At 41.4% G+C, this 16,706-nt stretch overlaps 1 protein-coding gene across 1 annotated transcript in view; it reads right to left on the bottom strand.

Moving 5' to 3' along the window:
* Positions 1 to 5,710, bottom strand: part of LOC144663343 (schlafen family member 13-like) — a 33,363-nt gene extending 27,653 nt beyond the window's left edge. Inside the window, exons 1-4 of the mRNA XM_078524250.1 lie at positions 5,602 to 5,710; positions 1,875 to 1,967; positions 675 to 709; positions 220 to 303 (exon numbers count right to left, since the gene is read on the bottom strand). Coding sequence (XP_078380376.1) covers positions 220 to 303; positions 675 to 709; positions 1,875 to 1,958 — 203 coding nt within the window. The 5' untranslated portion in view covers positions 1,959 to 1,967; positions 5,602 to 5,710. The remainder of the gene's footprint in view (positions 1 to 219; positions 304 to 674; positions 710 to 1,874; positions 1,968 to 5,601) is intronic.
* Between the last annotated feature and the right edge of the window lie 10,996 nt (positions 5,711 to 16,706).

Raw genomic sequence — 16,706 nt, 5'->3', positions numbered from 1 at the left:
CCATTCAAATGAAAATGAGTTTGATTTGCATGAAAATGGACCTGTAGGTGAAACTCATTTTCATATGAATGGTTTCGCACGTAGACTCGTCATGAAACAGAGGCAAAGGGTAACTCGGAAATGGCCTATTAATCACACCAATGCCTACTACAAAACTCTGATACTGGGACCATACAAAGCTAAAAATATTAAAAGTAAATATAATACAACATTATTTACTTGTAGCTAGGTTCTGCAGCTAGTGGAGACACATCATCCACTTCCATGGATTGTTCATTATTATCTTGAGAGTCGGAGTAACCACTGTAATAAGATAAACAGGGTAAAGGAATGAAAAGAGTAATAGGCATAAATGTATAACAAAAAATGATATTTTAAATGAGAAGGTATACTACACAATGTAAGTAAACCCAAAGACTATTAATGGTAAAACATGGCAGAAAGAACAATACTGATAAAAATGTGATGACGTGAGATTATGTAAGAAAAAATGTTCACAGATAGTAAAGTCTGGTTTACACTAAGCAACAAAACAACATAGAGAAAAGATTAGTTTCCTCCTTATGCTGTTATGTTTATATCATCATTCACCTATTATAAGATGTGTAGTAAATAAACTGCAAAATTGGTCATTACAAAAATAAGAGTTAATAACACACAAATAAATTACAAACCTGTCAGGAAACAAAAACTGATTATCATGTCGACTCTGAGAAAAGAAAGTGATGATTACAAATCAGTATTAGAAAAAATAGAACAGAGACATCTGAGTATGGATGTTGATTGTTAAGTGCTTTAACAGTGGTTCAGAATATATTTTCTATATAGCATTACACAATAGGTTTACTTATAAGACAAATTGACTTCTTTCAAAAACATAATTGTTTTAGTAAACACACTAAAGGATTGCAGTCCGAAACCTGCAATTTAATGTGTTCTTAAACCAAAATCTCAAGAATAATATTATTTCCCTTCAAGGAATGGAGGATCATGTTCTATCAGAAAATGGATAAAAATGGGAAAACCGATAAGATTCCTGGACTTCCAACAGAACACAAATATAATGCAAATGTTTGTATAAATTATACAGAACAATATGGGTGCCTGTTAAGAGTTAAAGACAACTGTAGTTATAGCACAACTAAAGTAAAGCACGCGTTCTGATTGGTTAATTTAGCGTCTACTATTTGCCCATGGGTGCACGCTGAGGTATGCTTCAACCTGAGCGTGCGCGCTTATCTGTTGCAACATGGCACAAGAAAGTTCCACTACTTCACGAGTTTTTACTTCTTTTCTCGATTTTTCTGTGAATTTGAAAAGCTAAACATAAGAAAAACCATTTCTCCATAATGCTGAAAGACTTTGAGGTATAAAGCAAGTTTCAAATGATTCAATAAATAATTGTTCAAATAAGCGCACGCAATTTTACCTCAAAGAAACTTTAATAAGTCTCCTAAAAGTTGTGCTATAAAACAAATGGTAAACGTCACAGCGTGCACTATTGAGTTACAGATGCACTTGGGAGGTTTGCTAAGCACTCAAAAAGCTATTGTCGCCCTCGGCTGTCGCCTCGGGCGACTCTTACGCATCTTTTGTGCTTAGCAACCTCCCGCATGCATCTGTAACTCAATCAATCAATCAATCAAACTTTATTTATAGAGGGTTACACGTAATAGTTTTACAACTAATAAATTTGTGGCCCTCTCTAATGTACTATAAAAATTAAGAATCTACTATAAACAATAATCTAATTTAAAATTTAGTTAAAACCTAAATCAATAGTGAATGCTGTGACGTTTACCATTTGTTAATTCGATTCTCCATCCATGCAGTCTCTTTTTGCCCAGCATTTACAGAATATTATATGTACTTACTATTTGTTCCTGTCCACTGGAAGATTTAATGTGTTTAAACTTTGCGGGGTCTGTTATTTCCTTTGATGGCCGCCTTTTTGACATGGTCAGTTCCTGAGCCACAAATTTGTTTACAGAGAGAGCTTATTATTAATAATCATTTTATATATCTGCAATGTCTGAACTGTTACTACTCTAAGCTACTGTTTCCCTTTGTTGCTGTTAGAATCCTACATGTGTAAAATGAAACAATGTTTGGTTTAGAAAAACTTGTAGCCTGGGTAGCTAATGGCTGTTCAGACTTGCTCCAAGTCACTTGTTTGATTTGCAGGAGACTACAGGCCTGTGCAGGCCAGAAAATCAAAATGGCCACTAATTGCACACTCAGAACAAGCAACTTGTACCATCTGCAGCTTGCAAATTCTGAAATGTGGTGTCACTGGCAGAAAAATCCAGTGGTGACCCACAGAGATTGGCTGTGACCACAAAAGGGGTTGTATAGCCTAAGAACAGGCTTTCCGGAACACTCAGACAGCTTTGCGCCTCAGTCGTTGCTGGCACAGTGTGCCATCTGAGTGCACCACAAAGCCTGTTCGCAGGATAGGGTTAAAAGGCCCCTTTCCCTAGGAGGGTCTGGGGGCATGTTTTCCAAAACATTTTTGCAAAGTTCCTGTCAAGTTTCTTTTATAGCTTCAAGCTCCTGTTGTTTACTTTCAGACAGTCTTTACAACAACTAATTATAAATGGCATATTCTAGCGAAAAACTTCCAAATTTTTGCTTTGGTATCGAACTTGTAGCCAGCAAGACAGCAAGAAAGAGAAAACAAAAACGAAGGGGAACAAGCGTGTTTCCCAAATAATATTCATCCAAACATGAGCTGCAACAAATTATAGTGAAAAGGCTAAACTTGAGAAGTTTCGAGAGCACGAGAGATTCATAAGAGTTGCTCGAGGCATAGCCTCCAGCAACAACAAGAATGTGAGTTGACTCTCATGAGAGGTTTCATCAACACTCATCGACGATCATCAACTCGGGCCAAATGAGAGAAAAAAGTCTCATCAACTCTCATAAAAATTGAAGAGCTGCGGGAATAAACGGCCCCTGTACTTTCTGACTAAATCGAACATTATCGAAACAGCTCCAAATTGCGCATGCAGGTTTGTTTACGTGTGCTAAACACTGTCCTGTGTTGCATTCGGCTGGCCTTTTCTCCGTTTTTCAGAAATTATGTATGCAAAAAAAGGCATTTTGCAGGCTTACGTGCTTCCAGTCAGCTAGCAGTCTGAGTTTTCCAACGCATCGCGTGTACATCTTTCCCTGTAGGGTTTTCTAAGCGTCTACGGAAGACGAGAAACCATTTAACAAGCATTCTTTCGACTCGCTGCGCATGTTTTTTTGTTGATTTGAGTAGAGTAGGACTGGATACTGCATTGTGACGTAAGGTCACATGTTAGAGGCGGAAGAGTTTGAATTAAGCGAAATGGCGCCTGTGAAAGTAAAACGGAAAAGTTTATAGTTTTAGCTCGATTGCGGCTGCCAGGTGGTTGAAGGACATCATTAAGTCTGAATACCCGTAAGTTTACAGCATCGCTCGAAGAACTGAGTGATGTTTCTGCCTTTGTTTTGTACAACAGCGCTGTTTAGCGCTTCGGAAAAAAACGTTGCAAACAAGGTAGTTTGAGCCTGGCCGCATAGAAGGCCTAAAACAAGAGGTTTCTTGCCGGGAACTTCGTCAACGCGAGTTTTGCAGGGTCCGCTTGGGTTCTGCCGCGACAAAGTTGCCGAGAAGTGACCTGGTTTTAGACTAAAAAATTCTTTATAGGTTTCGCAGGGGACGTTCCCTCGCAAAATTATTTTCTGTGCCTCATTAAATATTCATCAATCAATAAATCAATCAATCGATTCGTGCCTTAGTTTATCTTGTTTTCGCGGGATTTTGTAGATGTGTGATGATGTAAGGAGTGGAGATAGAAGTGAGAGCAAGCTGGCGGCACTTAACTGAAAGCAAAACTAGTATAATGTGACAACACGAGCAAACGTATTCAATCAACAATCGGTCTTTATTTCACTTTCACCTCAAAATTACAGCTAACGGTAACAGAGTAAAATAGTCTTGCCCGAAACAACAAAAAGAAGCTAACCGCAAGCAGACTGCAGTGAAAGCTAGCCGCTTGAAACGCTAACGCTAACCCTAACCCTTAAACTTGGGTTTAGCTTTTTAACCCTAAATTTGAAATGAAACCCTAGCGTCAGACCCTAACCCTAACCCTTGGGGTTTAGGGTTAAGCTTTTTTTCGCTAGGGTTAAGCTAAGGGGTTGGGGCTAGGCCTGTAATCCCAAAACTTTAGCTAACTTCATCGTTTTGAGAAACAAAAGGTTTCCTTTGTTTATCGTTTGTAAAAGAAAAGACAAAAGAAGCCGCGCGAGCAAAAACCTTGTCTTTTTGCATGTGTAATTTTTCAAAAACGAAACAAAGACCAGTGAAATGAAAGACAGGACATTGTTAAGCACACGTAAACAAACCTGCATGCGCAATTTGGAGCTGTTTCGATAATGTTCGATTTAGTCAGAAAGTCCAGGGGCCGTTTATTCCCGCAGCTCTTCAATTGGAGTATGTTCAAAGTCGATGAGAGCGCATGAGAGTTTCAGGCCAAACGAGAGCGAGAGTTTGAACTCTCATCCTCGTCTGGCCCAAGTACTAGTTGTATGCGCGCCACGCATGAATCAATTCTTATTGACCCATATTTGCTCACTGCGTGTTTATAAGCTTACATATCTTTTCAAATATATTCTCTCTTAGAGAGAATATACTTGAAAAGAGTCTCTTCTCTTCTCAAACCACCGTACACCAACCATAAAGCTTAAAGTCCTGGCATTACTGTGGAGGGAATTCGCTACAAAAACCTTGCGATCCTTCGATTTGGATTGCAGCCCATGAGCTGTTCTCGGGAGAATCCACGGTCTAATCCCGGGGTATCCAATCGAACGTTCGGTAATCGAGCTCAATCGAACACCAATCGTTCGATTGGGTTCGGTAATCGAACATAATCGAACTCACAATAAAATTTGGTCAATCGAACTCAATCGAACGTTTGATTACCGAACAACCAACAATCGAACTCAATCGAACGTTCGATTATCGAACTCCTGTTTGTTTATACTGCGTTAATGTGTGTCCTTCACATATTGAACACAACTGGCTGTGTTGCAGTGAATGAAATGGTGCAACTTCTTTTTGAGTGTAACGGTGAAAAGAAGGGCAGAAACGATATCTTTCCTTCTAATATATAAATGTAAACAATAGTGCATTTCAGTTATTTTACCGTCGTTTTGTTCTCTTCTACCAAATATATTTTACTAAACATTGACATTCAGTTAGATATTTGGACGTTTTTATATTTATTCCATTCCATAACTGAAGTTCATTTTGATTAGTCCTGCGTGATTTACTTTTCCAGAGAAAGATTCCGAACAAAATCGAACCTGATTGAGTTCAATTGTGTTCGATTATGTTTGATTATGTTCGATTGGTTCGAAAATCGAACTCACAGCAAAATAGATGTTCGATTTTGTGCGATTACCGAACCCAAACGAACGATTGGTGTTCGATTGGGTTCGATTGATTTTTGGTTCGATTTTGTTCGATTGGATACCCCGGGTCTAATCGAGTCTATTAAACAAGTCTACGTGAGTGGAACATACAGTATTAAAATCGAAAACTAAGAAAAGCAAATTTGGAAACCTTACCTTTTTTATCTGCACATTTCACTACTTAGAATTATAATAATACGGCGATAAACAATCAACGTCTTTCTTCTTCATCATGCAATTCATTTCCAAAATGGCGTCCTCGGCGTCTTGATCTATGATCTTCCCGCTTAAATAAAATCTTTGCATTCCTATTGGTGGTTTTTATCTGACGTCATCAAATCATACAAAGCTCCAGCTATATGGGCGATTTTCATGACGAAAAGATCCGGAAATTTTGGAACAGGAGCGAATGGTATGGGTACAAAAAATTTCTTGGGAAAGTTTCCAGAAAATAGAAAAATGTTAAATTTCCGCAATGCGAGCCATTCAACCGAAATTCCGGAAATTCCAGGAGCAAAATCGAATGGAACTGAGATTTCCGGGAATTTTTTTCCCAAATACTTGGGTTTAGCTATCTTGCGAGGTTGTCCTCTTTTCTGGAATTTTGGATAACCGCTATTTTCTATTCATCCCAAGTTCCTTCGGCCGGTAATCTAGCGAGTTGGGCACCTGAAACAGGCGCGTAGCTGAGGTTTTTGGAAGGGTGTTCGTATTGATAGAAATAATTATTAAGGGGGTTATTAAATACGAGCGCCGAAGGCGCGAGCCTCTAGGGGGGGTCTGGGGCATGTCGCCAGAATATTTTGAAATCTAGAGGCCCGGAAATGTTATTTTCAGCATTGTGCACGTCAATATTTCAAACTCGATGGAGTGTAAAACAACAGGTATGTTTAGTCATAACAACAATATTATCGGCGTTTTGTTAACTTGATACATTCATGCATACATACCGGCTTAGTACACTAAACATTTTACAAAAAGTGACAATAGAAAGCAAGGGACCGCGGACGAAAATGCTGCTGTGTACGTAGGAGCTGGCGACAGCTCTAATCAGCCAAAAATAAAAATACAGAGACAAGATAAGCAAGGCTGACACTACGTAGAAATGAAAAAACCTTAACGGGACAACGACATGATAGAGTCCAAACTGAAAGTCAAAAATGCAAACTCTGGACAGCTGTTTCGACCTGATTGGGTCTCTTCAGCAGAGTGTATGCCGCACAGAATAGAACAACCAGCGCAAAGACAGTTGTCTATAAAGTGCTCGTGGTAATGACAATCCGGATGGGCTCAAATTCAAACACTCGCCCATTGATCACAGCCGCGTGACTATTACTCAATAGGTCAAATCATGTCGTTGTCTCGATAAGGAAAGTGAGAATAGACAGAACTATCCTTACACTGAAAACATGGACAAAACCATGTGAAAAACAACACTGCAAACATGGACAAAACCATGTGAAAACAGTGAAAATGTACAGCATATCGGATCTAAAAGATCTACGGTCCAAATAAAACTAAAAGTGACAATAGAAAGCAAGGGATGATAGAGTCCAAACTGAAAGTCAAAAATGCAAACTCTGGACAGCTGTTTCGACCTGTATTTTTATTTTTGGCTGATTAGAGCTGTCGCCAGCTCCTACGTACACAGCAGCATTTTCGTCCGCGGTCCCTTGCTTTCTATTGTCACTTTTAGTTTTATTTGGACCGTAGATCTTTTAGATCCGATATGCTGTACATTTTCACTGTTTTCACATGGTTTTGTCCATGTTTGCAGTGTTGTTTTTCACATGGTTTTGTCCATGTTTTCAGTGTAAGGATAGTTCTGTCTATTCTCACTTTCCTTATCGAGACAACGACATGATTTGACCTATTGAGTAATAGTCACGCGGCTGTGATCAATGGGCGAGTGTTTGAATTTGAGCCCATCCGGATTGTCATTACCACGAGCACTTTATAGACAACTGTCTTTGCGCTGGTTGTTCTATTCTGTGCGGCATACACTCTGCTGAAGAGACCCAATCAGGTCGAAACAGCTGTCCAGAGTTTGCATTTTTGACTTTCAGTTTGGACTCTATCATGTCGTTGTCCCGTTAAGGTTTTTTCATTTCTACGTAGTGTCAGCCTTGCTTATCTTGTCTCTGTATTTTACAAAAGCTTGACGTGTGCTGCAAAAGCATCTCAGGGTAAAAGCTTAAGCCCCCACCCCCCGGCTCCACCGTCAATGTACTAAAAGCAGCGTCATTATGCACTAAATACACGTATCAACTGGGTCCCCCGACCATTTATCAAATCCTGAACGCCTGTTAAGGAAATATTTTTCAACGATGGGATTATTTTGACTACATATAATACTAGGTCACTAGGATATATTGAGGCCGCTTACTTACTAATTGCTGAAAATCAACAGTTTGTGTTTTCAGTCCTCCATTATAAACCTCCAAAGGGGGTTCGTTCGAACTCCTCGAACCCCCCCCCCCCCCTCCTACGCGCCTGTGAAAGCAGCTACATGTGTCAAGAAAGCGTTCAGATTTATAAGATTTTATAACGTGCGTGCACAGCCATTGTATAAATGCTCACCTGGACGATCATACTTTACGACCTACCCGGGACGACCTACTGATACTCCTGGTTTCAAACCATTAACTATATTAAGAAAGTTAAAGTATAAAATATTGCTGCAGAGTCAAGGCTAGTCACGGTCGCATTTCTGATAAGACTTGACAAGCACAATGAAATCACGATATTTACTCAAAACCAAAACGGAAATATTTAACTGAAATTGTTGGTCATCGCGCCTTGAATAACCAACGTGGCCAGAAATTTCACTGACTCAAGTTGAGTACATTCTACTTTAGAGCAATAAAAGAAAAAAGTTCTACAAGACTGTGAATTGGATTTTAAGGAGATCGTGTTTTGTTATATTTTTAGCCCAGCTTAAAATAATTAATTTGAGCGAGGCGTGTATATCACATGATTTATTAATTATTACTTATTAATGGACATTGTATATATTGTACGTTACAAAAGGGCGTACCTCAGTTGGAATTGTTAACCGGTTGATTCGCATAAGTTTACTGATAGTTTGATTACACGGATAATTTTCTATGTACAGTTTACGGCCACGGTCTACGCGTGTAAATTACAGGACACTTAACGTACGCGGTAAAACCATGAGTGCCAGATCTAAATTAAGTGGCTCAGAGCGTGACACTGAAGAATCTCATGTGCTCACCGAACAAGACGTCGACCACGACGAGTCGCCAGAGGAAACCGTAGAAGAATTAGAAGCTTTGATTGTCAAAGAAAAGTCTAAGCTAGACGAAGCCCGCGAAAGAACAAAGTTAATCTCATTGAAAAAGAAGTTGGCCGAGCTACGACAGGAAACTTTAGCAGAGCAGGGCAAACGGGATCGTGAAACGGGCTCTGGCAAGATCAAGAGTAGGAAGGTGACAAGGAAAGACAAGAACAAAGAAATTTCTCCACGAGACCTGCGTGAATTTGAGGATTTATCGCGCGACGTAGAGAAACGTCTTAGCAAAATGGGTCTGACTTCCTCCGCCTCTGCAGCCGCCGCTGATGATTCTACGTCCAGTGAGGACAGCGACGACGATTCTTCGTCAGCTGAGCAGAACGCCCGAAAGAAACGAGGTAAGCGGAACCTGAAATCTGGTAAAACAGCCAAAATTGCTACGCGTGTAGTACGGCGACAATTCTGGCCGCAAAGCGAGTTGAGCTTAGGCTATGTTTCTAAAAACGTTACCTACGATGAGCTTACTTTAGAGGAATTTGTTGCGGGGTACAGTGCTATATTATTGTTGCCGCAAATCACTTCTCATGAACGAACACATCGCACGGAACACTTGGGCGCTTTGATGTATCTGGCGTCCGTCTACGAATGGCCAGCCGTACGTAGCTTTCATGCGGCGGTTTTATTAGAAATTGAAAGAGGTCGGCTTAACTGGGGGGATTCTTTTCTTCATCTGGAAAACCGTACGCTCGCAGGTTCGCACAAGAAGACGAAAGATCAGAAGCGCCCCGCCCCCTCCACTTCCACTGCAGTTTTGTTTTGCCGCGAGTATCAGAAGGGTTCATGCACACACTCAAAGGATCATTACGCCCTGCTTAAAGGGGAAAAGAAATGGCTGTGTCATATTTGTGCGGCCTGTTGGGTGAAGGACAAGGTTAAACGGATGCATTCCGAATATTCCGATGATTGCCCAAACAAACCAAAAGAATGACTAGCAAGAATTACCGCTGTTCCGTTTATTCAAGACGTTATTGTTGCCGGTACTCAGGACTCCGGCGATCAAGACTTTCTCGATTTTAACAGGAATTCTTTTCAGGACAGTTGTGTTTTAAACAGGACATCTGCTCAGACCCTCAATAGTCTTCAGGACAATCCAGATCTTCATAAGACACCTTTTCATGAATTCTGTTATCAGGACAAACACGATTTCTCCAGGACATCTTTTCCGGACTTGTGTGATCAGGACACTCTAACTATTTGTGAGAACTCTTTTTCAAGCAGTTGTGAGTTTCAACCGTCCTTTTCTCAAGATCACTTATTTAGTGAGCTCGGAGCGACCGGTAGGGCTTTCAAGCACCAGGATCTTGTTTCTTCACTTGTACAATCTCGAACACTTTCACGGGAAAATGGTGTTTGTGATCAGGCTTCCGAGCAGCAGGCTAGTGTTTGTCGTGAACGTCAGAATTTTAGTCTCGACGTGGTTGAGCTTCACGAGCGTGTTTTTGCGTCTGGTTTCCCTAATTACAGAGGATTACGGATACCATTAGTTTCAAACCTTAACATTCCGCAGTGGAGGTCTTATCTTAGTGATTATTATGACAATGTTATCGTTGATTATCTTGAATTTGGCTGGCCAGTGGGTTATGATTACGAACAGTTCGGTTTTCCTGTCAGTCAGTTGCGCAATCACTCTGGCGCGACCAATTACCCGCGTGACTTAGACATTTATCTTGACACGGAGCTTACGAGACATTCTGTGGCAGGTCCGTTTTCATCTCCTCCATTTTCAGGACGGTTGGCGGTGTCGCCTCTTAATTCTGTTCCAAAGAAAGATTCTACTGAGCGGCGAATTATCCTTGACCTGAGTTGGCCTTTGAGCACGTCTGTCAACGCTGGAATTGATAAATCGCTGCACGAAGGGGTGGAGTTTTCCCTGACATATCCTATGGTGGATCATATCGCTAGTCTTATAGCTCGGAAGGGACCAGGTTGTTTGATTTATAAATGTGATTTGCGCAAAGCCTATCGGCAATTTTACATTGATCCTTATGACTTCCCATTATTGGGTTTTCATTGGAATGACTGTTATTATTTTGATGTCGTGCTTCCTATGGGCTTGCGGTCGGCCGCGATGGCCTGTCAACGCATTACGAGCGGTATTTCGTACATTTGTTCTCGGCGGGGTTTTGACGTGTTAAATTATCTGGACGATTTTCAAGGCGTTGAGCTTCCGGACAGAGCCGCGACCGCCTTTTGTTCTTTGCAACCCTTACTGGTGGAACTCGGAGTAGAAGAATCGACGAGTAAGGCTTGTTCGCCGACTACACGTGCGACCTGTTTAGGAGTGGAGTTTGATACTCTGGCCATGACAAAATCGGTTCATCCCGAACGTTTACTTGAGATTCAAGAGTTACTAACAACGTGGTCACACAAGACAAAGGCCACTAAGCGAGAACTGCAATCGTTGCTCGGAAAACTGTCTTTTGTGTCGAAATGTGTAAAGAACAGTCGCATTTTTCTCATGCGAATTATTGATCTGCTTAAACGCCTTAATCACAATCATCATCGAGTTTCCCTGAATAAAGAATTTCGGAAAGACATTTGTTGGTGGCTTGACTTTATCGCTGTCTACAATGGAGTGTCAATCATTTTGGATGTTCCGTGGTCAGCTCCTGATTGTGTTTTCGCGACTGACGCTTGTTTGACAGGATGTGGCGGAATTTGTGGTAACATGGTTTTCCATGCTCCATTTCCAGACTGGGTCCTTCAGCAGTTTCCAGCTATTCATCAGCTAGAATTTCTAGCTCTCTTAATTGCGGTTCGTTTGTGGGGCGCGCGTTGGGCTGGTTTACGAGTGCAAGTGTACTGTGATAATACCGCCGTAGTTGCAGTTATTAACTCCGGGAAGACTAGCGACCCGTTAATGGGAGCAATCCTGCGTAACGCATGGCTTGAAATTGCTTCGCAAGAATTTGAGATCAGAGCGGTTCATTTGCCAGGGGTAAATAACCGACTTGCAGACTATTTATCCCGATGGCATTTGGACGTCGTCAAGTATTCCTCACTTTTTGCCGCAGAATGTGACGACGCTGGTTCTATTAAGGAGGAAACTGTCACTGATGAGTTATTTACGCTCAATAGTGATTTGTAACTTTTGTTCTTTTACAGATGCTGAACGACTTGTGCTAGAGGAAGACTTAAAGCGCACTCGACTAAATGCGTACGCACCAGGAACTCATAAGAATCATAGATCGCAGTGGAAAAGTTATTTAGCATTTTGTTTATATTTTGACTTAACACCAGTTCCAGCCACTGCTCATGTTCTTGCATTGTATTGTCAATTTCTCAGTCGATCACTTACTCCGCAGTCTATTCGAAACTATTTAAGTGGGGTTAAGCTTTTGCATTTAGTTGCGGGTTTTGAGTTCCCTTTCCTGCAATCGTACGAGGTTCGTTTGACGTTGAAAGGTCTTCAGCGTACCGTCAAACATACTCCCAATCGTGCACCCCCCATTACCCCCGATATTTTGTCACAGTTGGTTTCCGTCACTGACCTTGCCGACGGAAAAGAGGTCACATTTATGTGTGCCTTCCTTTTTACCTTTTTCCTTTTCGCTCGGGTTTCCAACATTATCCCTCAAGCAGCTTCTCGTTTTGACAAGGTCCAGCACCTTTGTCGAGGGGATATTTTTGAGTGCCAGGCGGGTTTATTAGTGTTATTTAAATGGTCAAAAACTATTCAGTTCGGGGAACGTCGCTTAATGTTACCTTTAGTACGATTAGAGAACTCTCCTATTTGTCCAGTGGCCATGTATTCGCGCATGATTAGTTTTTTCCCTGCTACTCGCTCGGCACCCGCGTTTACTTATTCTTCACGTAGGGGTAATTTTGTCTCTCTGCACAAGGGCGAGTTTATTTCCTTTTTGAGGGCTAAGTTGACCCTTGCAGGTGTTTCTTTTCCGAAATTGTATCGGGGACACAGTTTTCGTAGGGGGGCGGCCACATTTGCGTTTCACTGTGGAGTTCCAGGCGAACTCATTCAGATTTTTGGCGACTGGGCGTCTGATGCTTACAAGACCTATTTAGAAATTTCGTTGCCAGCTAAGGTTCAAGTCGCTGAGCAGATGAAGCTTCGTCTTTTGCACAATACCTAGGTTTTCTCTAGTTTGATTCACAAGACAACCATCTTCTTTTATTTGGGGTTCCTCGTTGGTGGCTGAAGTTTCATTTCCGGTGTAGTTTTTTCCTGCATTTGTTTCTTGTTCTGGAAATAAACTTCCTTTCCCAAAGAAATGTTTGGTGGTTGTCTTGTGTTCTGGTTAGTTTCTCTAGCGAGAATTGTTATATTTTTAGCCCAGCTTAAAATAATTAATTTGAGCGAGGCGTGTATATCACATGATTTATTAATTATTACTTATTAATGGACATTGTATATATTGTACGTTACAAAAGGGCGTACCTCAGTTGGAATTGTTAACCGGTTGATTCGCATAAGTTTACTGATAGTTTGATTACACGGATAATTTTCTACCCTTCCCTCCCACCCTATGTGGGCTGAAGTTTCATTTCCGGTGTAGTTTTTTCCTGCATTTGTTTCTTGTTCTGGAAATAAACTTCCTTTCCCAAAGAAATGTTTGGTGGTTGTTTTGTGTTCTGGTTAGTTTCTCTAGCGAGAATTTTAAACACATAGGAAGTCGCATTTCAAGTTGTATTCACATCGTGATATCATATATATGATTACTGCCCTTCTAAAACCCTATTGTTCTCTCTCTGCAATATATCGAAGATTGCAGCCATGAACCAAAACATCAGTGTGTAATCGACTAAAATGTCTCCCAAAAAGAAGCCTAACCAATATTGAAACGCTTACCTCCTCGCGATAGTAACCCGCCGAAAAACGCCCAACAATTATGAACGAAATACAGTGTACGCACCATGGCCAAAAATGTGTAAAAGAAATTACGGTATCTTGGGTACTCCGTGAATTTTTTGGGTGGGTGTGCCGCTTATACCATTCACCCGACCAGGTTCAGATGCATTCTGCAACCCTATCGTATACAAGACGTGAACACTCCCCAAAATACTGCGAGAGGAGGTCTCTGACTGACCCTACTGCGAACTAGAACTCTCTGTTTTCTGTACCTTATCAAGAGACTAAACTGCTTGAAAACCATGCCCTTCACAGCGGAATATACCCATTCTGATTATAATATGGAGGTACCTCCGCTGAGATAGTATATGTCTGAAATTATGGAAATGGTTGCGCGAGTTGCTAGGATGGTCTGGGGGCATGCCCCCTCCCCCACCCGGAAACTATTTTTTAGGGGCTCAAAAATGCGATTTCCCGAGTTTTCCAGGAAAAGGTCACGTCAAGTATTTAGCAAATGACTTCGTTTATATGCCAACCTTTTATTTACAGGAGGCTTACTGAATGGGAAATTGAGTTAAAAATTGCCGGGGAGGATAGCCTCTCTTCTGACATGGTACTACGAAGAGGGGTTTTCAGCCAATGTTCTGCAGCACATGTTAATACAGGATACGTAAGCAAGATTACTAGAGCCACATATGTCCTTGGGTAAAAGTCGGGGTTTGTGTGATCGAGTGACTCGACCAGTCTTGGGCTTGTCACTCTCGCGAGTGCCGTTTCATTTGTGCCTCCATCTCGCGACCCTCTGCATTGAACTTATCCTTTGTCCGTCCCGTTTGTCACGGCCGCAGACGTGGCCGGGTTAGTCATGACAAACTTGCACGTTTAAGGCGCAAAAAAATAGAAAACAACATTACAACGCGTAAAAAATTACACGAGTTTACCCTTCAGATATGTCCTAGTATTAGCTGGCTGTTCTTTAAGTAGGGAACATTTTCGCACAGAAAAAAAAATCTAGTGGAAGCTCGGGGAAATGAGAAACGTTGTGTAGAAACACAAGTTAACGAAGGTAAGATTCGAAAGTGATCCAGAAGTTAAAAGGCAACTATTAAAGTCGAAACTGTTGCGAGTAAATTGCGCTGTAATACACCTGGCCCCGGTTGTTCAAAGGACGCTATCCACCGGATAAATCACTATCCATTGGATAGCGCAGTTTTTAGTCTGGGAGCAATGGTATTCCCGTGGGAATTTCGTGAAGATTTTTGCCGACTAGTTTAGAAGTGTTAAGGGGAACCTAAGGAACACGATAAATGTTGTCGGCAATCTTGTAACCCGTGCAAAGGCCTTCAGAGGGGAATTGAAAAACATCGCCTATTTGGCTTAGCATGAAAACGAGGCTGAATGATAAACTTCAAAAAATGTGGTATTTATTGGTATTTTAGAATAATTATTAGCAGTTTCGATAGTTTGAGATGTCCAAAAGAATATCTTAACTAATATGGATAGTCTCGATCACGTGACCATGAAATCGAGGCTGCATTTTCTTGTGGTTCATTGAACCTGGAACAGACCTGAAACCATAGTGTCTCCCGTCCCCTCGCCAAACATTTTCTAAGTTATGTCAGTAGGAATCAATGAATATCCCGGCGTTGGGCAATTGTAACGAAATTAAAAGACTTTTCAGGGTCTAGTGACGCTAGTAAAAACCGTCTTTTCAATATATGTAATATAATATCTACAGACCCTCCCATTCCCCTCTCAGATTGTAGCAAGTTTTGTGGGTAAACTTTCTACGCATCGCTACAGTCGTCCATTCTTCCTCCCTCTTTTTCCATCCGTAACCATCTGGCTTTGGCAACCTAGGACTGCATACTCCGTCGTAGTTAAAAGCGATGATCTGGTAAAGGGCACAGAGAATTGCTTCATAAAGTGCACTCTGCGTACAAATGCAGGTGGTAGCCTGTTCTTTTTGCACATCTACCACATGATGTCTTTATCATCATGAGTCGAGATGTTTGTTCTGAGCTAAAACGTCTGGCAAACATACTGTTCTATTAGAGCCACTGTCTTCTATTCTGGATACAGCGTCGTTCCAAGACATCCCAAAGCATTAATTAAGTCCTTGTCTGTGTCTCTGAAGGCCTTTCAGCACGCAGACTATCAGGAAAAAACCTCCAGTTATGTTAGCCTGCGAATACAGCCGCCTCTCATTCGCTCTCGCTACTACGCGAATGAGAGGCTGCTGTATTCGCAGGCTACACATAGTACTGCAATTTTAGCACTGCCAAGAGCGCTAGCAATGGACCCAAGTTCAATTACACGGTGGTTCTGGCCAACGCCAGTGACTATGAACAGTCTTTAATAAAGTCTGACCTATCAAGGTACTGCAGTTCTGCCACAGCGCGTCAACAGCAGGGACTCGTAGTTGCAGTTTAGGCTCCGCGTCCACATTTATTATGTCATCTACGTTATTCTGAGTTGCCGTGTTCATTCTCTGCTGCGATTCACCTCCATGCTTGTAAAGAATTCTCATTAACGAGCTCTTTGCGGAATAATGGAGCATCATACCATCGGGTGCAAACATAGATTTCGGTACTACAGATAACTTAGATTGCCCTATCACTGCCTTGGCATCAACCTCAGGTCTGGCTCTTGCATACTATCATTAGTCTTGAAACTCGACCACTTTATCATTGCAAGATACCGGTACTTTGATACCTTTCCGCTTTCTTTCCAAGGAAGAAGTTTGAGTTTATTTGTTCTGGGACCAGCGGTTCACTATGTTCGAGTGAATTCTGTCTTAAGCAAAGATCTTACAAAGTGCCCTATCTCTCTCACTTTTATGGCAAAGATCAGTCTTCATTGCTTCAGGCATGATCATGACCACTTTGGTTACAACAATTGTAAAGTTCTTTACTCTTTTCTTTAAACGGGTTAGCAAAGTTCCGTGGTCAACAACCAATCAATAACTCTGTCTCCGCGTTGTCAAATAAAAGCTGCATCAGTGAAGACATCCCAGCCATTTGCTTTGCCTTAGGAAAAACTTTGCTCTAGCATTTAGGTTTAGTGTGATCCCAATAAGTCCTCCTGGAGCCTTCATGCAACGGTTGATATGAGCGAGAGTGGTATCCCATCCTATCGCGG

The sequence above is a fragment of the Oculina patagonica genome, chromosome 1, assembly GCF_052425735.1.
Source record: "Oculina patagonica isolate OP01 chromosome 1, crgOcupat, whole genome shotgun sequence".
Lineage (NCBI taxonomy): Eukaryota > Metazoa > Cnidaria > Anthozoa > Scleractinia > Oculinidae > Oculina > Oculina patagonica.
Note: the sequence above shows the minus strand (reverse complement) of the source record. Positions and strands in the feature narration are given on the sequence as shown.